The sequence below is a fragment of the Rhinatrema bivittatum genome, chromosome 4 (assembly GCF_901001135.1).
Source record: "Rhinatrema bivittatum chromosome 4, aRhiBiv1.1, whole genome shotgun sequence".
In the NCBI taxonomy this organism is placed as follows: Eukaryota; Metazoa; Chordata; class Amphibia; order Gymnophiona; family Rhinatrematidae; genus Rhinatrema; species Rhinatrema bivittatum.
The window spans coordinates 426,076,137-426,098,917 of record NC_042618.1 but is presented as its reverse complement, the minus strand read 5'-3'; the positions used below and the strand labels follow the sequence as shown (position 1 = coordinate 426,098,917).

Below are 22,781 nucleotides of genomic sequence, written 5' to 3'. Positions count from 1 at the left end.
CCGAGATTTGGCTGCAGTGCTGTTTGGGGGCTTAGGAGCTCGCTGCTCTGCCTGGAATGGCTGCGAGAGTTCACCCTCTGGAAACAGAAGCGAGGGGCCGGAGGATAGTACTTCCTCTGGTGATAGAAAGACTTCCTCTGCCTGTGCCTTGCCGACCTCCTGGCTAAGGAGGGCAGGTCTGAAGTGCTGGTGAAGAGTTTTTGGAGGGTCTCATGGTGATCCCACAACTGGGCCACCGCATCCCTCACCTTATCTCCGAAGAGATTCTTCCCTGAGCAGTGCAGGTCGGCAAGTCTCCCTGGAGGAGACGGGGGGGGGGGGGGGGGGGGGTCTGTCCCCAGCACCCCTATCCACTGGCTGCGCTGATGGAGCACAGGGCCCCATAGGCATTCTGCAGGCACTGATTCTCACTGCAGAGACTCTCGCTGAAGTCTCAAAAGCATTGAAGGTGGAGCACACCGTGTTTTTTGCACTCCAGGCCTTGACATACCAGTGAGAGAAAGATGTCTTTCTGCTGTTGAGGCAGTAACTCAGTCCCCTCCTGCACCTGCTTCCAGAAGTTGAGAGAATATTGGCTCATGTAGAGCTGACAGGAGGCAATGCAGGCAATGAGCCTTCTAAAAAAATGTCCTCCCAAGGGCATCCAGCGCTCTGTGCTCTCTCCCTGGGGGCACCGAGAAATGGGTCCAAGAGCGCTTGGCCTTCTTGAGAGCGAATTTGACCAATACCGATTGGTGTGCCAGCTGACACATGTCAAATCCGGTAGCCTGTTGGATGAGGTAAACCCCGTCCGCCTTCCTGTTACTAGGAGGAACCACGAAGGGGTGCTCTCAAAGCCTCAACAGCAACTCTTTAAAGATCTCATGTACTGGGACCGCCACGATCTTTAGGAGCCTCCACAAACCAGAGGATCTCCAGCATTTTGTGCCGGGCATCGTCCTCCATCATTAACTGAAATGGGATATTCTCTACCATTGCCCGCACAAATCCTGTGAAGGTCAGGCCCTCTGGAGGAGAAGGTTCTGAGGGATGACCTTCCAAGACCTCTGAGGAGGATTCCGCAGTGTCATCCCCCCAGGGGTCATAAGGCACCTCATCCTCGCTGTAATCCACAGAGGATGGAGCCCTAGGTGCTTGGCCTTTTGTCCAGAGGTCTAGGCATTGGTGGCACTGGTGCCGGACCCGGCAAAGCTAGATGGGGAACTACAGAACCAGTGACAACCACTGCATCGGTTGGGGGAAGCATCTGTGCCTCACCAGGCATCGATGGCTCCTCAGGAACAGACACCAGCTGAGTTGGTATACACCGATGAGCACACAGACACTCCAGTAGCAGTTCCAGCAGGGAAAGCCTGGGCACAGATATCGGTGCCACCGGCTCAATGTCCCATAGTGCCTGGTTGACTGCCAGCTGGACTCTGCGCTCCAACTCCTCCTCAAAAGTTGCCGATGCCAAAACGGACTGGGAGATATGAGAGGTGACCAGATCTTTCTTGGAACCTCGAGGTGGATTGGCGACTGACACCTGGACCAGCAGAGACTCCTGGTATCGATGGAGGATAGGTACTCCTCATTGCAGGGTCGCTTCGGGGGCATTGTGGCAAGAGCCAGTGGCAACCCAAACCTGGACTGTGCATTGAGGGTGAGTGGTGCCGATGCTTCCTTGGCTTCTCTTGGTGCTTGGCCCGCTCTTTCCCCAATTTCAAGGTCGAAGACTAACCCGATGTCCTCGACCTGGAGGAGACCGATTTGGGGGGGGGGGGGGGGGAGGGTCTGTCCTCAGCGCCCCTAATCCACTGGCTGCACCAATGGAGCGCAGGGCCCCATATGCATCGATGCCACCGATGTCTATGGCTCGGATTTTCTTGCCCTGAAGAGCTTCTCCATCTTGAGGCGAGCACGATGTCCTTTTGAGGTCATCTGGTCACACATACGGTACCCCCGAACGTCATGTGATGCCCCCAGGCAGAGGATGCATACCTCATGCGGGTCCGTGATGGACATGGTCCTCAGGAACTGAGGGCATCGACGAAAACCTGACAAGGCCATGGCGAGGTGAACTGAAAGGGGTGAAAATGACAAAGGAGGTGAAGAGGGGCCTCGCGTGGACTAGGGCATGCTGGGCATGCTCAGTGTACCTAGTCAAAGTTCCAGAAACATTGACAAAAGTTTTCCATGCCAGGATCCATCCGATGATGTAATGTGTGAGGACTACCATACTGTTTGTCTTAGGAAAATAATAAAGAGAATGTTTCAAAACTACTGATAGAGTAACATCCAATAATTAAAAATTATTAAAAATTCTCCAAACACCAGTAAAATAATTCAAACAGCAGACATCACATAATACTCAATAATTAAAATGACAGTCAATCAAGAAAAATGAACTTAAAAAGCCACCTTAAACTTACCCTCTCTAGCAACTCGCAGGCCAGTAGCACATACCAGTAGTAGTAGTGGCTGCTGAAACTCTGTCCTCATGGTCCTCTGCCTTAGGGCCCACAAGCAGTCTTCTCTGTCTTTTACACACACACACACTTTTCACCTCCCTGACCAGTCTCTCTCAATCACACACACATGACCTCTCTCTTACTTACACACAAGTTCTCAGTCTCACACATTCTTTCACTCTCTCACTCTCATTCTGACTCCCTCCCGCTGGAGCACAAATGGGTCTTGCAGCAGCCTCCTCCTCCAGCCCCTGCAGTCCAAAAAATAATCTTATCGGCTGAGGAGACCAAAGCTGCTCTCTCCTACTGCGGATTGTCAGCTGATGTTCTTTTTTCCTCTGGGTCCACAATGCTCCTTGGGCCGACGCTGCCACTACTTTTGAATGCATCATGTCCCTTTCTTCTTCCCATGCCCTCACTACATATCACTTCCTCTTCCGGGCTCGGGAAGAAGAAAAGGCCATGATGCAGTTGCCAGATGCTACTGACCTGGTGCCATACCTGTCCAGGCTTGAGTGTGCTGACAGACCAGGCGGCAACAGCAGCAATAGAAGGATGCCTGCCTCTCTTATTGGGGTGAAAGGAGAGCGAGAGAAGAGCAACCGGGCCAGTGGGAGTGTGAGAGACATCTGCCGGTGCTTGGGGACACACTGGTGTGTCGCGAAACACTGCTTGAGAATTGCTGCTCTAGGGTATACATGTCTAGGTCTTTAAGTCTATTCCTATATGCATTACAACAAAGACCACTGACTATTTTAGTAGCCACCCTCTGGACTAACTCCAGCCAGTTTATATCGTTTTGAAGATATGGTCGCTAGAATTTTACACAGAATTCCAAACCAGGGACTTACACAGGGTCAATATCACCTTTTTTCTGCTGATCATTCCTCTTCCTATGTAGCCAAGCAACTTTCTGGTTTTGCCATCACTTTACGCACCTGTTTGGCCACCTTAAGGTTATCAGATATGACCACCTCCAGATCTTGCTCTTTTGTGCTTAGAGGAATTTCAGCTCCAATATGGTACCTTCTTCCCTGGCCTTTTGCAGACTAAATGCATTACTCTGCATTTAGCAGCATTAAATTTTAGTTGCCAGACCCTAGACTATTGCTTAAGCTTTTTAGATCCCTCTTCATGTTTTCCATACCTTCCTGGCTATCTGCCCTGGTGCAGATGTTGGTATTATAAGCCAAACGTCAAAGCTTTGTCAACAATCCTTCCACAAAAATGTTGAAAAGAACCATTCCAAGAGCAAATCCCTGAAACATACTGCTACTAACAACCCTCTCAGAGTAAACTCCATTTACCACTACTCTGTCACCTCCCACTCAGCCAGTTTCTAACCCAGTCAGTCACTTCAGGTCCCATACCAAGGGAGCTCAATTTATTTATAAGTTGCCTCTGCAGAACCGTATCAAAAACCTTACTGTAATCAAAGTCCATTACCATCTAGTGCTCTCCCTTGATCTAACTCTGGTCACTCAAATACATTTATCAGATTCATCTGACAAGATCTACCTCTGGAAAAACCATGCTTCCTCAGATCTTGCAAACCACTGGATTCCAGAAAATGCACTATCCTCTGTTTTAGCAACAATTCCAATAGTTTGCTCACCACAGAGGTCAGACTAACTGGCTTGTAGTTCCCAGCCTCCTCCTTACTTTTATGAATAAGAAGTGTATCCACCTGTTTCCAGTTCTCCAAAACTACTCCCGATTCTAAAGAAGCATTGAAAAGGTCAGCTAGTGGAGCTGTCAAGACTTCTAAGTTCCCTTAATACCTTCAGATGCATCCCATCTGGCCTCATCACCTAATCTAAGTTTAATTAGCTCCTCACAAACACACTTTCCTGAAAATCGATTGAGGTTTACCTCATTTCCAATCTTGTTTGTGCTCATTTTGTGTGGTCCTGCTGCTGGCCCTTCCATAGTGAACAGAAATACAAATAACCACTAAATCCCAGGAAGGAATGAGACAACGAGGGTGGCTGAACATGGCCAGCTAGGGAGAGTAGCTATCATATTAAGGTCTGTGGCCATTCCTTTCTTAGAAAAACATGTCCAACATACTTAACTACAGCCTGACAAACTTTGCATTTCTTCAATGATAATTTTAGGCCACATTGTGCCAACCAATCAAGTACCTTAAGCATCCTTTCCTTCATGCTCCTTTAGGATTTTTCCAAAGACTATCAGGTCATACAAGTATGCTAGCATTTCTAACAGATTCATATTTCTGCCTTCTCCATTAGCCTTTGGAAAGTAGTTTGGGCCTCGAGACCCCTTGGGGGAGTTGCTTAAATTGTTAAAACCCTAGTGGACATATAAATGTAGTTTATGCTTGGTCAGCCTTGTTCAAATATTTGGTAATACCCATTACAAAGGTCCAGGACAGAGAATGTTAACTCCCAGCCAGAGAATCAAGAGTGTCCTCAACTCATGATGCAGTGTAGTGGTTGCATGTGGTCCTAGAATTCAGGGTACGATAATCAACAGTCATATAGGTTTGTTTTTTTTTAAACTACAATAAGGGAGGCATAAGGGCCATGGGATTCTGAGATCATCCCTGCCTGCATGAGCTCCTCCAGGTGCCTTCTCACATCAATCACTTGGGGCTATCATCCTTGACCGTTCCTGGGTGTGTCATTTGAAGGCATGTGTGTGTTCTACATCCCACTCAGACCATGAGAACACACTAACTCACTGTGCCAACATTTGCTGTAATCTGGCCTTCCAAAATCAGGGACTTGGGGAATTCCAAAACTGAAAAATATTGGGGTAGTCAGGGCACACCTCTATTTTGGTTCCAAATTCTCTGCAAAACCCCACTCTGCTCTCTATGGCCACTCTGACCCATGGGGTAACTCGACAGGATGGTTAGACTAGTTTTTCAGCCTAAAACACACTTTCTAGTTCTATCCCCCATCAAGAGAAAATACACCTTTCTGTACTAGTAGTCCTGCAGGCAATCTGTCATCTGCTGGGGCCTCAATCACTGTGCTGTATGCAAGAGTAGCATTGATTGTCAAGCAGTTATTTTCTTTGCTTGAGATAAATCTAGTTTCCTGGCTCAAACTGTTGGAGTGGCTGAGTATCCTAGCAGTTAGAGCACAGGGCTGCAAGAAAAAAAAAATCCTGCCACTGCCTCAGGTACAAACTTATGGTGAGATTCATTAAGGCTTCTCTCCCATTTTGTCTATACGAAAAAACCTTTAGCGAATCAGGTACTTACATTGTAAGCCCTTTGAGGACATGAAAATATCTACATTACCTGAATGTAATCCGCTCTGAAGTGTATGAAATATGGAATATAAATCAGAAACATACACACACACATTTAACCCCTTAATATCTCCTGGAGGTATTAAGGCGATAAATAGGGTTTTTGCTCCTCTGTCATATCTTCCCCATTAAATCCTGCACGTCATTCCTGTGCTGCCCCTCTACAAAATATGACAATAGCCTGACACCTGGGGAAGGATGCCAATCCCGGCCCCCAATGGCTTCCTGGTATGCCTGTACCAACCAGCCAAACATGCAAATTGGCACCTAATAGCACTGGGATGTGGGTTCAAAGCTGGGAATCTGGACACCTGCAGAGCTTTTAACGTCTGGGCTCACCATGCTGGGGAAACTCCACTGTCACTACTATATATTCTTCATAGGGGCAACTGTGGTTACTTATGCCCCTCAGCTCCAGTCCCTGCAATGGCTGGCAAGAAATGAGAAATAGCGAAGCATCATAGAAACTACAATAGAAAATGTAGACATGGGACTCACAATCCAATAATGCCTGGGTGGTCACATCTGCAATTCAGATAGGGGCAATGGTTTTGGGTTCCACTATCCCTCTGGCACAGGACTCTCTGCCCAATCAGGTAGGTTCAAGGGTAACTGGCGTTAACATACAAGACTCCAGGGTGCTCCTCTCCCTGGATCCTTCATAGCTTTTCTGATTTGGGGAGGCATGTATCCCATCCCATGCAGATGGGGGCAGGGACCTACATTCTCTCTTGTAGTGCCCTGGTTTCCCACACCCGTGACATACACCACATTACTTATTGCATTTTTTGTTGTGGACACATTGTTCCTGGATTGTCTTGGTGACCCCTCCCCATTCCACTTCCTCTGAGGGGGGCAGGGATCAATTCCATTGGGGAGTCAAGTTTGGTCATCCAACTCATGGATCCTAGCTTGGTATTCTTTATCTAGGGGCTGAGATGAATCTATAGTACCCTTAGCCCTGTCTTCTAAGGAGGCTGAAACAGTGGCGGGTTTTGTGTGATCCTGGAGGGTTCTTAAGCTTGGATACCACTCTCCCTTCTAATCTGAGGTGGGGTCTCTCTCTGCTGGGTGACTTAGGAAGCTCCTTAGTCTTCCTCTTCTCTGATCCTCCATCACAACACCTCAAACTTGCTACAGATACATCTGCAGATGCTTGTACCTTCTTTTTTATGGTTATACCTCTCCTAAATGTGGAATAAAGAACAGACTTCCAGCCCAACTGTGGGAAGGCAAAATTCAGATGGCCAGGTTATACATGGAACTCTCTATTCCCACGCAGAAATCTTGATGTAAACCACTTTGAGTTCATATTTCTGAAGGGAGGTGGTAGAGAACTGTAAATGTAAATGGCTTTCAAAGTTGTCCTCTTCATACATTTCCGTACCCAGAGAAGTTCCTGCTTGTTTATCATCATCTGCCTCTACTATTCTGTCTCCTATCATGTTCTCCTGTTAAAGTGGCAGTGACATCTGCTCTATGATCAGAAATAGGAAAGGTGACACCCATGTGGCGGCATCATCTCCAATGCAAGCTCTTACCTCCTGCAGCCTATTTTGGCAAACTTCACTTTGGTTTTAAACTCCAATAAATGTGTGAGCAGGAAGCAGAACTGTCCTACCCCTGCTTCCCCACCAGGGTTACATGTAAGTAAGAACTTCTCACTAGGTGCCAGTAAAGGGTCAGCATCTTCAAAGAAGCTTCCTTAAAATGACTAGCTTGAATAGATATTTTCACTACGAAAACCAACTTTGAACCCCCAGTTATTTTATATTAAAGAGGAATTTCAGATTGCATATTCAGCAGCTCTCGCTGGCTGGCAGCTAGAGGCAACAAGAGAATGAGTGCAGACATCACCCATTGGGCAAGTTCACAGTGCTGATCAACAGCTGTTGGTGCCCTGTAGGGCTTTATAACTGATGTGCCAACTGCTTCTGGAATATCTATTTTAAAACCTCACTTTTAAATTAAAGCAGAAACAGGCATTAAAACTGATTGAAACACAGAAGCCTCATGCACCTCTAATTTTGCTTACCTTCTTTACTTTGTGGGGAAAAAAAAAAAAAAAAAATCAGCCACAGGTCTCCTGGTTCCTATACCAAACACCTTTGTGAGTCCAGCTAAACAAACTACATAAACAGAAGGCAGCATCAATAGTTTGAACCTCTTCAATCCAGCACCATCAATACATGTGCTTATACAATACAATGTACAATACAATATGATGGTGAATCCGAATGACGGTATATAAAACTCGATAAATAATAAATAAACGTGCTGTTCCTGAGAGCTACATGAAGAAATGGGGCAATCATTTTATAAATACTGTTTCCTTATTTATTTTTTTATTTAAGGTTTTTATATACCGGCAATCATGAGAACATATCTTGCTGGTTTACATGAAACGGGAGTGCATTAAATACATCAAACTAGAACTGAGGTGACCGAAGGTACAGTTACAATTAACAAGGGTAGCAAAACTTGGTGAAGAGGAAGAAATAGGAAAGAATAAAATGGTTAAACGATATACAAGTCAAATTACAAGTTATGTGCAAATGGCATGATTAATGGCTGGATGTTTTAGAGGAGTCCTTGGATTGTGTCCTTGGATTGTGTCATTAAATTGTGTCTGGGAAAGCTTGCTTGAATAACCAAGTCTTAAGTCTTTTCCTAAAAGTTAGGAGGCAGGGTTCTAGTCTGAGATCTGTGGGTAAGGAATTCCACAGAAGGGGGCCAGCTGTGGAGGTGGCGCGATCTCTTAGGGTAATGTGTCTAGTCGATTTCGCAGGGGGAACTTGGAGTGTGCCTCTATAAACATCTCTGGTAGGTCTTGTCGAGTTGTATACTTGGAGAGGGAATTGAAGATCGAGGGAAGTGCATTGATGTATAGTTTTGAAAATGATACATATGGCTTTGTACATGATTCGGAAGTATACGGGTAGCCAATGTAGCTCTTTCAGGATGGGTGATATGTGGTCTCTTTTTCTTGTGCCTGTTAGTAGTCGGGCTGCTGAATTTTGCACCATCTGTAATGGTTTGGAATAGGAAGAAGGCAGACCTAGCAATAGGGAATTGCAATAGTCTAATTTGGAAAAAATGACTGCCTGGATGATCGTTCTGAAGTCTTGAGCATGGAAGAGAGGTCTTATCCTTTTCAAAACCTGGAGTTTAAAGAAGCAGTCTTTGGTTGTTTTGTTGATGTGTGCCTTGAAGTTTAGCCGGTTGTCCAATAACACTCCTAAGTCTCTAACTTGTGTGGTATGTAGGTTGGTAGGAAGAGCAATGTTAGGTGTATTGTTCTCAGGAGAGATGAGTAGGATTTCTGTCTTGGAGGAATTTAAGATGAGGTGAAGGCTGTTGAGTAGTTTGATTTTTTGGTGGCATGATTCCCAGTAGTCAAGAGTTTTAGAGTATGAGTCTTTGATGGGGATGATGATTTGAATATCATCTGCGTATAGGAAGTACTTTAGATTGAGGTCAGTGAGAAGTTGGCAGAGAGGAAGCAGGTAAATATTGAATAGAGTCGGAGATAATGAAGAACCTTGTGGGACTCCTATGGTCGAGTCAAATCTTGAGGATTCCTTGTTTTGGAGTTTAACTTTGTAACCTCTGTTATTGAGAAAGGTTTTGAACCAAGATAGGACGGTGCCGCAGATTCCTATGGACGACAACTGGTTTAGGAGGATGGCGTGGTTGACAGTGTCGAACACTGCGGATAGGTCTAACAAGATCAGTAGGAAAGAGTTTCCTTTGTCGAGGCCCAGTAAGATATGGTCTGTCAGCGAGGTGAGGAGGGATTCTGTGCCTCGATTTTTTCGGAAGCCGTGTTGTGGGGTGAAGAGAAGATTGTTGTCTTCGATGAAATCTGAGAGTTGAGAGTTCACTAGTTTTTCCATGATCTTGGCGATGAATGGGAGGTTGGCTATGGGGCGGAAATTGTTAGGGTCCTTCGGGTCTAGGTTAGGTTTCTTTAGGAGCGGTGAGATTGAGGCCATTTTGAGATCATCTGGGAAGGTTCCTTGGGCTAGAGAGCAGTTGATGATATTTTTCAATGAGGTGGCTATTGTGTCTGGAACAGATAGAAGTAGTTTGGAGGGGATGTGGTCTGCAGGATGAGACGAAGGTTTCATTCTTCTCAGGATGGTTTGTATTTCCGTGGAAGAGACGGGTTCAAAGGTGTTTAAGCTGACGTTTTTGTGGGCAGGTTGTTGATATGTCTGGAGGTCGGCTATATTGTAAGGCAGTTGTGTTAGGAGATTGGTGATTTTATCTTGGAAAAACTGAGCGAGTTCTTCCGCTTTGGGTTGTGCCATGTTGCCAGGGATTTCTCGCGGAATGGTTTGAGTAAGGCTGGAGACATAAGCGAAGAGGGCTTTGGCGTCAAAGACCAGGTTGTGAATCTTAGAAGCATAATAGTCTTTTTTTGATTTTGAAGTGAGGGATTTGTACTGGTATAGTGTGGATTTGTATGAAAAGATGGTGATGTCACAAGGGGTTTCGCGCCAAGTCGCTTCTTTTTTTCTTAAACTTTGTTTTAGTTTTCTGAGTTCATTAGTGAACCAAGGTTGTCTGTTGGATGCATTGGTGTGAGATTTTTTTGTAGTTGAAGGACAAAGCTTGTTGGCTATGTTTTCTGTTATGTTGTTCCAGGAGCGAATGGCAGTGTTCGGGTCGGTGAGGTCTAATAGGGGGAGCTGTGAGACCAATTGGTTGTTAAGGTCTTCTGGTGAGCATCACCTCTTGTAGTGGAATGAAGGAGAGGGGATGTAGGGAGTGTTGGATTTTTTCAGCGTGAATGAAGTAGAGATGAGAGTGTGGTCTGACCATGGAACTTTTTTGTTCTTCAGATTGGATGTAGTTGTAATGCCCTTGTTGACGAAAATCAAGTCCAGAGTGTGACCCGCTTTGTGTGTGGGTTCGTTGACTAGTTGTTGGAATCCCATAGCAGACAGGGCTGTGATGAGTGTTACGCAGCTGTTAGATGGTGAGGGATTGTCTATGTGCAGATTGAAATCTCCTAAAATGATTGCTGGAGTATCCAGGTTGATGAGCATGGTGGTGATTTCAAGGATGGGGGAGACATTGGATTCTAGGAGTCCCGGGGGGGCGTAGACAAGAAGGATTTGAAGATGTTGTGAGGTGAAGAAGCCGACTTCCAGTTTAGAGTTAGAGCTGAAAGGATGTTGGGAGAAGTTGAGGCTTTTTTTGGTAGCCAGAAGGATACCACCTCCTCTTTTTTTCAGTCTCGGGAGTGAAAAGAAATCATAGGTTTGTGTAGGTAGTTGGTTTATTAAAGCTGTATCTGAGGGCTTAAGCCATGTTTCGGTAACTGCACAGATATCTGGCTTGGCGTCGGTGAGATAATCATTGAAAATTAGGGATTTCTTCGTTAGAGATTGTGCATTGAAAAGAGTGAGTGAGAAGAGGGAGAGGCCTAGAAGCTGGGTGATTGGTGTAATCAAGATAGGGGTGAGGGTTTTTAAGTTATTGTGAAGGGCTCGTCTGGTAGATGTTCTTTTAGGTAGGAGGCGGTATTGTAGAGTTGGTATTGGAAGAGCAAGAGACATTGTGGATGGTTAGCTGGCTGGCGCAGAGTGTAGGCGGAAGGCAGATGGGAGGATAGGCTGGGATTAGGAGATAAATAATTGGTTGGTTAGTGCTCTGGAAGAACGCTGGAAGGTTGCTTGCTGAATGGGCGCAGACTGGTTGGTTGCTGAGTGCTTGCTGAGAGGGCGCAGACTGGATGCTTGCTGAGAGGGCGCAGACTGGATGCTTGCTGAGTGCTTGCTGAGGGTGCGCAGACTGGATGCTTGCTGAGTGCTTGCTGATGGTGCGCAGACTGGATGCTTGCTGAGTGCTTGCTGATGGTGCGCAGACTGGATGCTTGCTGAGTGCTTGCTGAGAGGGCGCAGACTGGATGCTTGCTGAGTGCTTGCTGATGGTGCGCAGACTGGATGCTTGCTGAGAGGGCGCAGACTGGATGCTTGCTGAGGGGGCGCAGACTGGATGCTTGCTGAGGGGGCGCAGACTGGATGCTTGCTGAGGGGGCGCAGACTGGATGCTTGCTGAGGGGGCGCAGACTGGTTGCTTGCTGAGTGCTTACTGAGAGGGTGCAGGATGGTTGCTTGCTGAGAGGGCGCAGACTGGATGCTTGCTGAGAGGGCGCAGACTGGTTGCTTGCTGAGAGGGCGCAGACTGGTTGCTTGCTGAGAGGGCGCAGACTGGTTGCTTGCTGAGTGCTTGCTGAGAGGGCGCAGGATGGTTGCTTGCTGAGAGGGCGCAGACTGGATGCTTGCTGAGAGGGCGCAGACTGGATGCTTGCTGAGAGGGCGCAGACTGGATGCTTGCTGAGAGAGCGCAGACTGGATGCTTGCTGAGAGGGCGCAGACTGGATGCTTGCTGAGGGGGCGCAGACTGGATGCTTGCTGAGGGGGCGCAGACTGGATGCTTGCTGAGGGGGCGCAGACTGGATGCTTGCTGAGGGGGCGCAGACTGGATGCTTGCTGAGTGCTTACTGAGAGGGTGCAGGATGGTTGCTTGCTGAGAGGGCGCAGACTGGATGCTTGCTGAGTGCTTGCTGAGAGGGTGCAGGATGGTTGATTACTTAGAGGGCGCTGTATGGGCGCTGGATGGTTGCTTGGCGGAAGAGAGCTGGAAGGACGTGAGCATGTTGGATGCTGGTTGAGCTCTAGTGCGGTATTGGTGTGAAAACTGCCTGGGGAAGCGAGGGTCGAAACGAAGGGGCGAAACAAAGGGGCAGGCCCCTTTGTCGCGCTCCTTCGTGCGCGCGACGCCAGGGAGAATGGTGATTTAAATACCCCGCCGGTCGCACCTGTGACGTCACCGCCGCGACGTTTTTTGTGGGCGGTTCGGGGAGAAGGCTCGCGGCTCGGCTCCTACTGGCAGCGTGGGCTCGTGGTCCGGGTCGAGGCCGGCTGGAGGCGAGGGTTCGCGGCTCCGATCAAGGCCGGCTGGAGGCGGAGGATCGCGGCCTTTCAGGTAAGTAAGCAGCTGGAGAGAAAGGGCCGGCGATCGGCGAGGGAGCCCGATCGGGGTGAGCGGAACAGGAGGCCTTACCCCGACGGGCTTCAGCGCCGATCGCGCAGGCCAAGTTCACCGCTGGAGCCCCGTGGATCGAAAGTTTCCTGTGTGACAGTCTCAAAGCACAGGCAGCAAATTGTAATTAGTCCCCTGTAGTATAGTGATAAGACATGGGGTGTGGTAGGGGGTGCTTGGTGTTGGATTAACTATGGGAATTTGTATGTGCCTCTACCCAAGATGGCAGAGAATCAACAAGAAAGACCACAAAAACTGACTGGGATATCCTACAACCATCTATGGCTGGCAGCCGGAATATACTCTTGCAAGGTGGACTGGAATAACTGGGCTCACTGGATGGGCCAATTCATCTTTATTTGCTATCACTTACCATGTTAAGTACATTTTCCTGACAAATGATTCTTTTTAAAATTATTTTATCTGCTGCCCCACAATTCCCCAAAGTCCGACAAAGCAGTCATGTTTGAGACAGTACCACAAATTACTTCATATGGAATGGGATGCGATTGGTCACAATGTGTGTGATGTCATATGTGACCTATACCAGTCAGATCCAGTTAGCATAAAGCAGGTTGTGGCTCTTAATATGGCTGCTCCCTGAGACAAAGAAGAATAGAAGGGTAGCTACATAAAAGTCACAAATATTGCTGCAAGTTAATGTGCATCTCTGCAACACTGTACAAAATGCAGATGGGATAACTTTCTTTTAAAAGCTGATTCTCAGTGAACATAAACAGTGGAAACTGACTTCTTTAACATTTCTTTGAAGAGAAACGGAAAGCATGGTTCTGAAAGCAACAATATTTTCAGGAATTATAAGCAGCATGGTGTCCTAGAGGGCTTACTAGAGGCACTAGCCACTTCCTCCGGGCTCTGGAGAACTTTGAGTTTCTTGCTCTTGAAAATAGTACTGCAGGAAGAGGAAGAAAGCAGCAGTACTAATTTTCTCTCTTGTTCTCATAGCCATGTGCAGGGCAAGCAGGTTCCTCAGCATGCCACAAAATCCTGACCACCCTCCCACTGTTCCATTTCTAGGCTGAGGAAAACAAAGATGACTTACAAACTCTGATGGATTTATAGATCTGGGTTAATGTCTTGAGGAGGGAATAAGTAACCATCAGGTTTCTACTGGAACCCAAACCTCCGAGGTTGAAAGGCTATTCAAGTTCCTCATCGTTTCCCCAAAATAAAAACAAACATTACAAAATCGGACCTTTGATAAGAGAAATGAAAGCTTGGGTGCTTCTGTGGTTTGACCTTACCTCTAAACCCAAGGCCAGACACATCATACCATCTTAATCAGATTATGGTACACCGAAATCGCTGCCTATACATTTTGCCAATCCAGCTCAGAGTTTGTATTAGGTACTGGAAAATTCCTGGAACAGACAACTAAAAAAACCCCCATTATGTACAACATACAACTTCCCGCAACATAATACTGTCTCAGTTCTGATTCAAAAGTTCAGCCAAAATGACCCGTCTGTGTACATAAATATTCAACATTAAAGCCCATTAGCTGAATTTGGCTTTCCCTTGCTGTAGACACAACCAATTATACTTTTCCTTCTATTGTTTGTACTTTAGAAACAGAACAGATCTTCATGGCTCTGCTGAAAGAAGGGTAAAGGAGGAGGAAGCAGAGAGACAGAGAACATTGATTTAAGACTCAAGAAGGATACAGCTGTACAGTATAACTAGCATGGATCAGTAAAGGCTATTTAGGGCTCTATGCTAGAAACTAAGGGTGAAGTGTTGCCGACCTATTGTGAAAGATCAGTCCAGTCCTGTGAGTCTCACTTTTCTTCCCATGTTTTCTGCCTTCTCTAATCCTGCACTGCCAGTGGGAAAAACACAGTCTTTATAAACTGCAGGACAGGTACCTTGGGAGAGTTTGCATGAGAGTTATTCTGTCTGGGCAGTACTTCTGGAGACAGATTGGATGAGAGGTACTGAAGCTCAGTTTGTGTTGATAGAGAATCTTTACCTAAAGCTTGCATGATGGGTGTTTTCAGAAAGGTGTACTTTGTAGGAAAGATCAGTTTTGTGTTTCTTTGTTATCCACTATGATGCCTAGATCTCTTTCTTGGGTTGTAGCACCTAATATGGAACCCAACATTGTGTAATTATAGCATGGGTGATTTTTCCCTATATGCATCACCTTGCACTTATCCACAATAAATTTCATCTGCCATTTGGATGCCCAATTTTCCAGTCTCACAAGGTCTTCCTGCAATTTATCACAATCTGCTTGTGATTTAACTACTCTGAACAATTTGTGTCATCTGCAAATTTGATTATCTCACTAGTCGTATTTCTTTCCAGATCGTCATTTTATCGTCACTGCAGTCCTTCTCTGTATCTTTTATAGTTTCCCTTTATCTTTTTTGAAATGGGGTGTGTGGTAACAAGCGGTAGAGGCTTGGGAACTGCCAGAGAAAAAAGGAGGCAGACTCTGGCTATTCCATGAGTGCAGTTTATTTACAGTGAACTTGAGAAAGTGCACAGCAAAACAAATGAAGCAGGCAGCTCACCTTGGAGTTCAGGTCTCTCACAATTAACAGCGCAGTGCAAAGCAAAACAAATGTAGGCCACTATCTTTACTTCAGGCAAATCCCAAAGCTAAACAAAGCAGATCTTTAACTTACTGTCACTCTCAAACCTTAAACGTAGCAGGTCTTCTCATATGGTAGGTATCTGCTCCTTGGGGCCTGTTTAATCCTTCTAGACTACGAGGTCTTATACTCTGGTGAAGGGCTCCTCCTTTCACCCAGAATTCCCTGTGGGTCTCAATCTTAAGGAGGACTGGGCGAGACAGTTGGTTCTTTAAGGTAGTCTGTGGGAATTTTCTGTACACTCCCTCACATATCCTCCCCCTCAGCTCAAACTTGCTGGGATGAGCATCTGCCTATACAAGGGACACCTCTCTTGGCAGGAAATCTGCATTGGCATTCTCCCTTCCTGCTCTATGTCTGCTCTTGTAGCTGAAGAGCTGTAGGGCCAAGGAACCACCTCATTGCCCTCGCGTTGGACTCCTTGCTCCTATTCATCCATAGGAGAGATTGGTGGCCCATTAAAAGTTTGAACTGCTATTCCAGCATATAACAGCATAAGGTATCTAAGGTCCACTTGACTGCCCTCTGTGCAACACTGGTGAAACTCCCAGTTTCCTCTGCAGCCACTAGAATCTGGCTCTGAGCTCCCCAATTAACCTCCTGAGGAGCTGAAGAAAGATGCAACGGCAGCTGCAAATCATGGAGAGGAGGAGTTGGCGTGGTCGGCGCACCGAGGGTAAGAGATGACTGCAGTCAGCAGGGACGGCGTTCGCCCACCATCTGTCCCAGCAACGGCTATCAAACCCGGGCTCACGGCTGGCGTTTCAGTGAAGAAAGCTTCAATCCAGGGTTGGTGAGAATCCAGTAAGGGAGAGTTAGCGGTGCTCTCCCTTAGCTTGGCTTTACACTTGGTGTGGGGCATTAGTATTTAGAAGAAACTGAAGAAAAAACAGGAAATCAGAGAGAGAGAGAGAGAGAGAGAGAGAGAGAGAGAGAGAGCCCACCTTCATCTTTTTTTTTCCTTAAGTATTTCATTGATGATTCTGAGGAACATTTTGGATTGTCTTTCTGAAATATCCAACCTCTTTTCAGCTTCAGTATCTTCACTGACAGACATAACTTCAAGGATCATCCCAGAGTGCTGAAAAAACTGAAAAATGAGATTATGGACCTGCTATTGGTAAATTGCAAATTATTAAAATCATTTATAGTACCCGAAGACTAAGGGTTGCCAATATAATGCCAAATTTTAAAAAGGTATCAAGGGGTGAACCAGGAAAATACAAAATGGTAGAAGTTATCAAAGAACAAAACTGCTGATAGGCATACTTTACTGGAACAAAGCCAACATGGATTTAGCCAAGGGAAGTCTTGCCTCACCAATCTACTACATAGATTGCGATAATTGCAAAATCTACTACATAGATTGCGATAATTGCAAAAGGACCTTGCAAAACTAGGAGACTGGGCATGCAAATGCCAAATGAAATTTAATGTGAACAAGCGCAAAGTGATGCACTTAGGGAAGAATAACCCAAATTATAGCTACACAATGCAAGGTTCCACATAAGGAATCACCATTCAGAAAAAGGATCTAACCATAATATGTTGAAATCTTCTGCTCAGTATGCAGCAGCAGCCAAGAAAGAAATTGAATGCTAGGAATTATCAGGAAAGGAGAATAAAACAGAGAATATCAACACTTCTATCGCTCCTTGATGCAGACTCATAGTGAATATTGTATGTATTACTGGTCACCACATCTTAAGATATAGCAGAAATAGAAAAGATACAGAAAACCAAAACGATAAAGGAGTTGCAACATGAGGAAAGGCTAAAATGTTTAAGACTGTTCAGCCCGGAGAAGAGATAGCTGAGGGAAGATATGATAAGAGGTATATAAAATAATGAGTATAGTAGAAGTAAATGTTAATTTGTTTGACCTTTCAAAGAGTACAAAGACTAGGGGACATACAATGAAGTTACTAGGTGATACATTTAAAATTAATAAGAGAAAATATTTTACTCAATGCATAATTAAGCTCTGGAATTTTTTTGCCAGAGGATGTGCTGAAAAATATAAGGAGAATTTTAAAAGCCCAGGGTGCACATCAATAGGGGGATGTATGAATAAGTCGGGCTAGCACGAGTCGACCGTATTTTAAAAAGCGCCCAGATACACGCATAAATGCCACGGCGCGCATATCTCAAAAATTTCCAAAAAGAGGTGGGGCGTGGGCATGTGTGCGTGTTTCAGAGCTTGCACAAAAAGTGCAGGCACAGGGGGAAGCTGGAGAAAGAGGAGAGAAGGGCTGTCTAGCACCCATAGCAACAGCACAGCTAGCGAAAAAAACCCTGCAGATTCTGCCTACCCAGCTGGAGCTGATTGGGTGGTGAGCTGGTGAAGTTTCTCAGGAGCGACACACTGCCAGTTTAAATCTCAAGGCAGCGTGGCGCACCGCCTAAGCCGCGCCTGCCAAAGGGGCGCGCGGCTTAGGCCGGTGAAGACTGGTGGACTGGACATTGTTTTGGGTCTCAAATACTGGCTTTTACCTATCTCCCTTGAGGGATGGGGAGAAAAAGGAAAGCTAAGATTTTTGCTTCCTCACCAGTAGGGTATAAGGGCCCTATGGACGATCATGTACTACGGCTGGTGGAAACGCCAAATGAGGATGGCGTGGGGGCATCATTTGCTGCCTCCTTGAGTCCCGGTGATGGGCCATCGTCCCCTCCACAACCTTTGATGAAATCATTAAATGAAGGTAAACAGACATTAGAAAATTTACCAGCAAGTGTGTGTGGGGGGGTGCTGTTGGGAAAGACAGCCCTGACCCAAGGACTGGTCAGGTAACAACTAACCTAGTGTCGCTTATGGGAAGTGAAATTGAAAGTGGGGTTATGGATAGGCAAGGAGTAATGCCTAGCAACCTACCAGACAAGGTAACCCTTATAGATTTATGGAAAATTTTATCAAAAGTAGACAAAAATGTTTCGCAAATGAACACATCATTAACATCTACTGTTAATAAAAACAAGTTATTGATTGATGAACAAGTTAAGACGTTTTCTAGTATAGAGAAAGATTTTGGTACCTTGACATCGAAAGTGCAGTTGTTACAGGAAACTGAGGAACTCATAAAAAGGATAGTTTAATTATCCATAAGGAAATAGAAAATATGATTAGAATAAAAAATCTACGGGTAGTGAATTTCCCACAAAGCCGTTTACTCTCTGCAGTGGAAATGTTTAAAAAAGTATTTGAAGAAGATCCTTTCATATAATGAAAAGGATTTATTGCTAATTTCAAAAATTTTCTATTTTCCTAAAAGAAATGAGAAAAAATTGAGACTCAAAATGGGCAAGCTGTTGAAATATCAAGTACTGGGGTAACCGTTTCTTGAATCAGTTGATATAATTGAGAATAGAAACATTATTTGTTTCTTTCCAACTTGAAACAGAGAAAATATTTAAAAATTATTTTCAGTTTAGCGATGTGAATTTTTGTGGACAAAAAGTGTATATGTTTCTAGATGTCTCCAGAGCCAGAAGGAAACATTTCCTGTCTCTGAAAAGTAGATTAGTTGCCCTAGGGGCACATTTTTTCTTAAATATTCCTGTTTGTGTTATGTAACTTTTCAGGAGAAAAGATATAGCTTTTCTGATCCGCTTCATTTAGAAACTTTTTTGGTTGATAAGAGCACAGGAGGAGATGAAGAGATGACCAATAAAGAATGTAATAATACCCTCTTCTCTTTCTCGGTGATTAATTTCCTTTTACCATATTTGTAAATAAATATGTTTATTTGAACTTCCCCCAATTATGGATTTTGGAAGTAGTTATGGATTTTTTTTTTTTATGTAAGATGTAACGTTTTCAATTGCCTGTAATTTTTGTTAAAAAATTTAATGAAAATTTAATAAAGTATAAATAAAATTAAAAAAAACCGCACACATAAATACCTACATGCCCAGAGGTCCCCTGCCACGTAACATTACTTCTACTATGGATGATGTGTAAGTCAAAAATAAAAGAATTGAACCATTTCTGAGGGATTTAAAGGGTCTAGGGTAATTGAGGGTAGGCTATGAAACCAGGGGGGTGGGGGTTGGAGGGCCTAGCTGTTAACTGGGTGAACTGGTGTACAAACTGGTAAAACTGGGAATGGAATTGATGCATGCCACTTTTAAAATTCCCCAACTAATGTGGTAGAAGCGGGATTTGCATGCCCATCCAATTTGGCACACGTGCACGCAGCCAGGCTATTTTATAACATGTGCACATATACATGCGCAAGGTATAAAATAGCCACATCCATGGGCGCGGGTTGATGCATGTGTGCAAATGAAAGCTAAAAAGGTTTGGACAAGTTCCTGGAGGAAAAGTCCATTAACCATTATTAAGTTTTGGTTGCAGAAAGCTATTTCTTATCCCTTGGGATTCTGCTAGGTAATGTGACCTGGATTGGCCTGTTGGATACTGGGCTTGATAGACCTGGATTGGCCTGTTGGATACTGGGCTTGATGGACCTTTGGTCTGACCCAGTATGGCAAGTCTTATATTGATATTCAGTTGAACCCATTCTTCCTTCTACCTGCAAAATGGTATCCTGTGCCAAGGCTGCCACTCCAAAGCACAATGGATCCACCCCATGCTTAATGGTTTTTAAGGTGTTTTTTTTTTCACATGCTTTACCAATTTTTCTCCAAATGTATCTTGTGTGACTGTGGCCAAACAGTTCAAGTTTAGTTCCATTAGTCCAAAGCAATTTGTTAAAAAAGAAAAAAAAAAAGGTTTTGTTTTGTATAATTTGTGAGTAGGTTGTAGAAAGAATATTTTATCCACAAGGCCCTCTTTTATGGAATGCACACTCAAAAGAAATCAAAGATGAAGATGCATTATTATATTTTGCAAGTTGATAAAGGTGAACTTATTTCAGCTAACTTTTTACTAGAGTAATGTGTTCCCTTTTTTTTTTTTTAAACTTTGCTCTCCTAGTTCTGTAAGTAGAGGGACTGATATTTTATGGCAATGAATTTATTATGGTGTTTTAAGCAGAGGGCAGCATGACTATTACCATTTTACTCTCTTGTTAAAGTTATGTTTGTATGGGTTGTATGGTTTTTATTTTTATGTTACTGATACTATGTTTTAATATGTTTAATGTTTTAACCTGTTTGTAAGCTTTATTGAAAATGATTATGTATGTTCCTTTTGTAAACTGCCTAGCAACATTGAAATGAGGTATATACATTTAATAAATAAAGGTCTCCTTTTGACAACTCTCCCATGCAAATCATAGTGGTGTAAGCAATGCTGTATTGTGAACCTGTGGAAAACTACTCCAGTGGCAGCTAATCTTTTCAACAGGGCACTAGCACATGTATAGCAAACCTGCCAAACCATAGTAGCACTAACTCCAAGGACTCAATCAGTAATAGCCCTACCTATAGCACAAGGCTAGCCCTCCTCTTTGCAGATTGTAATTTATGTTGGTTAATTTACACACATTCTTTATAGAATAAAATGTGTAAATCCCAACACTGCCCCTGCTGGTGCAGGTGGATTAGGGTGGGGGACAGAGAGGGGTGAGTAACGGATGGGGCTGGGAAAGGAGACTGTAAGAGAAAGAGGGAGACAGAGAGACTGGTGGGATTGAGAAGATAATTGCTAGCCTTGAGAAAGCAAAATTGCTTCATTCCAAACATACACTCCAACAGTAACAACCCTACCTATGGAAAGACAACACTGCAAATATTACATCTGGCCCTAAAACACCAATATACCTTCTTAATAGGAAAGCAAGCCAGGTTGCTATAGATCCCTACACAGAAAGTACAGTCACACATGTAGAACAGACAGATCCTCAAATATAGAATAAAGAGACCATAAAATATAAATAGAAATTTGCAGACAAAAACTGAACTGGAAACCACAGGAAGACAGACCCCCCATATGCAATGAAACAATGAAAAATAGAAACATTACCATTCCTCATAAAAACAAACAAAATCAAGAAATATAAATCAATAATTGTAAAACTATACTAAAACAGAATAAATGTTTCAAGACAGCTGATGAATATAACATCCAAGAAATTAAAAAGTTATAAAAATTAAACACTCTCCAAAACACCAATAAAATGTTTCATAACTGACATCTCATAACAACCAATAATTAAAATGGCAGTCAATCAAGAAAAAGAAACTGAACACTTTTACTTACTCCCTCCAGCAACTCTCCTACTCCTCTCCCTTGCAGGCCAGTAGCACACACTAGAAGTAGCAGTGCTTGCTGAAGCTCTGTCTTCACGATCCTCTGTCATAGCCCCTAAGTTAGGCCACTTTCCTCCATCTTGGGAGGGGTGAGAAAAACTGAAAGTCGCCACACCACTGGTTGCCTGTTGCCATCTTCAGAGTTGGAATTTAGACACGCCACTCTCACTTTTCCCTGCCTCCACCAGGGCTGGGAAGGAATTGGACCAGCATTGCGGTTTGCTTCTTCAGGGGTGGGAGGATATGAAGGGATCTATCTGCTATCTGCCTCTTCAGAGGTGGTATGGTCTGCCAGATGTTCTTTGCCTCCATGGGTGTAGGGGAGGCACTCTAGACCACCTTCCACCTGCTCTGCATCCTCAAATGTCAGGAATGGGGTCAGATGATGCTCCTTACTCCTTTTTCTGCTACCCGGCTTCCACCTGCTTTGCCTCTTCAGAGGTGGGGAGTGGGGCCCAATGGACCCACCTTACCCCTCTTCTGCCTTCACAGGTATAGGGGGGGGGAGGGGGCCCTTTAGGTATAGCTTCTACCTGCTCTGCATTCTCAGATGCTGGGGGAAGGATCTGATAGACAACAGTGGTTGATCAATCCAGCAGTTTTTCTTCCTCACAACATGCTATCACTTTCTGGTGGGAGAGATAAGGTCAGAGACCCCACAAAGGACAGAAGGCATCACTACCTGGCACAGCAGTAACTATCTGCCTCTGCTGAGTTGGAAAGTGCAGTTTTTGTCTATCCCCTGCTGATGTTTTAAATTTTGGAGCATTTCCAAGCCAGTAGGGGTAGAGCAGTTCAAACAAACAAAAACCATGTCACATTAGAATTTTTTACAACTTTTACACCTTAAAAATCAAACCTCTTATAAAAACCCACCCTATGACTAAAAACTAGCACCACAAAACCCCAACTAGGACCCTAGTTTTGATGGTTAATAACCATCTTCATCAGGGGGCAAAGAATTACATACTAGCTAAAAATATACATTTATAACACACAAGAGCAAATTATAACTGTGTATATAGTTATCCAGATCCAAATGAAAAACAAAAAACCACATTAGAGTGCCCTGAAGTGAGTAACTACTATCCTATTACTTCACTATTAATCCCCTTTCATATATCAAATACTACCAAACTATATAAGAAATTTCTGCAAAAAA

General features: G+C 44.5%; 1 protein-coding gene across 10 annotated transcripts in view; it reads right to left on the bottom strand.

Moving 5' to 3' along the window:
* TMCC1 (transmembrane and coiled-coil domain family 1) overlaps nucleotides 1-22,781 on the bottom strand; it is a 252,711-nt gene that overhangs the window by 105,763 nt on the left and 124,167 nt on the right. Inside the window, exon 2 of one of the 10 annotated variants that reach the window (XM_029601412.1) lies at nucleotides 16,351-16,496. The exons of the other annotated variants lie outside the window; for them this stretch is intronic. Within the exon in view, the coding sequence (XP_029457272.1) occupies nucleotides 16,351-16,356 (6 nt within the window). The 5' untranslated portion in view covers nucleotides 16,357-16,496. The remainder of the gene's footprint in view (nucleotides 1-16,350; nucleotides 16,497-22,781) is intronic. 10 annotated transcript variants of the gene reach the window in all.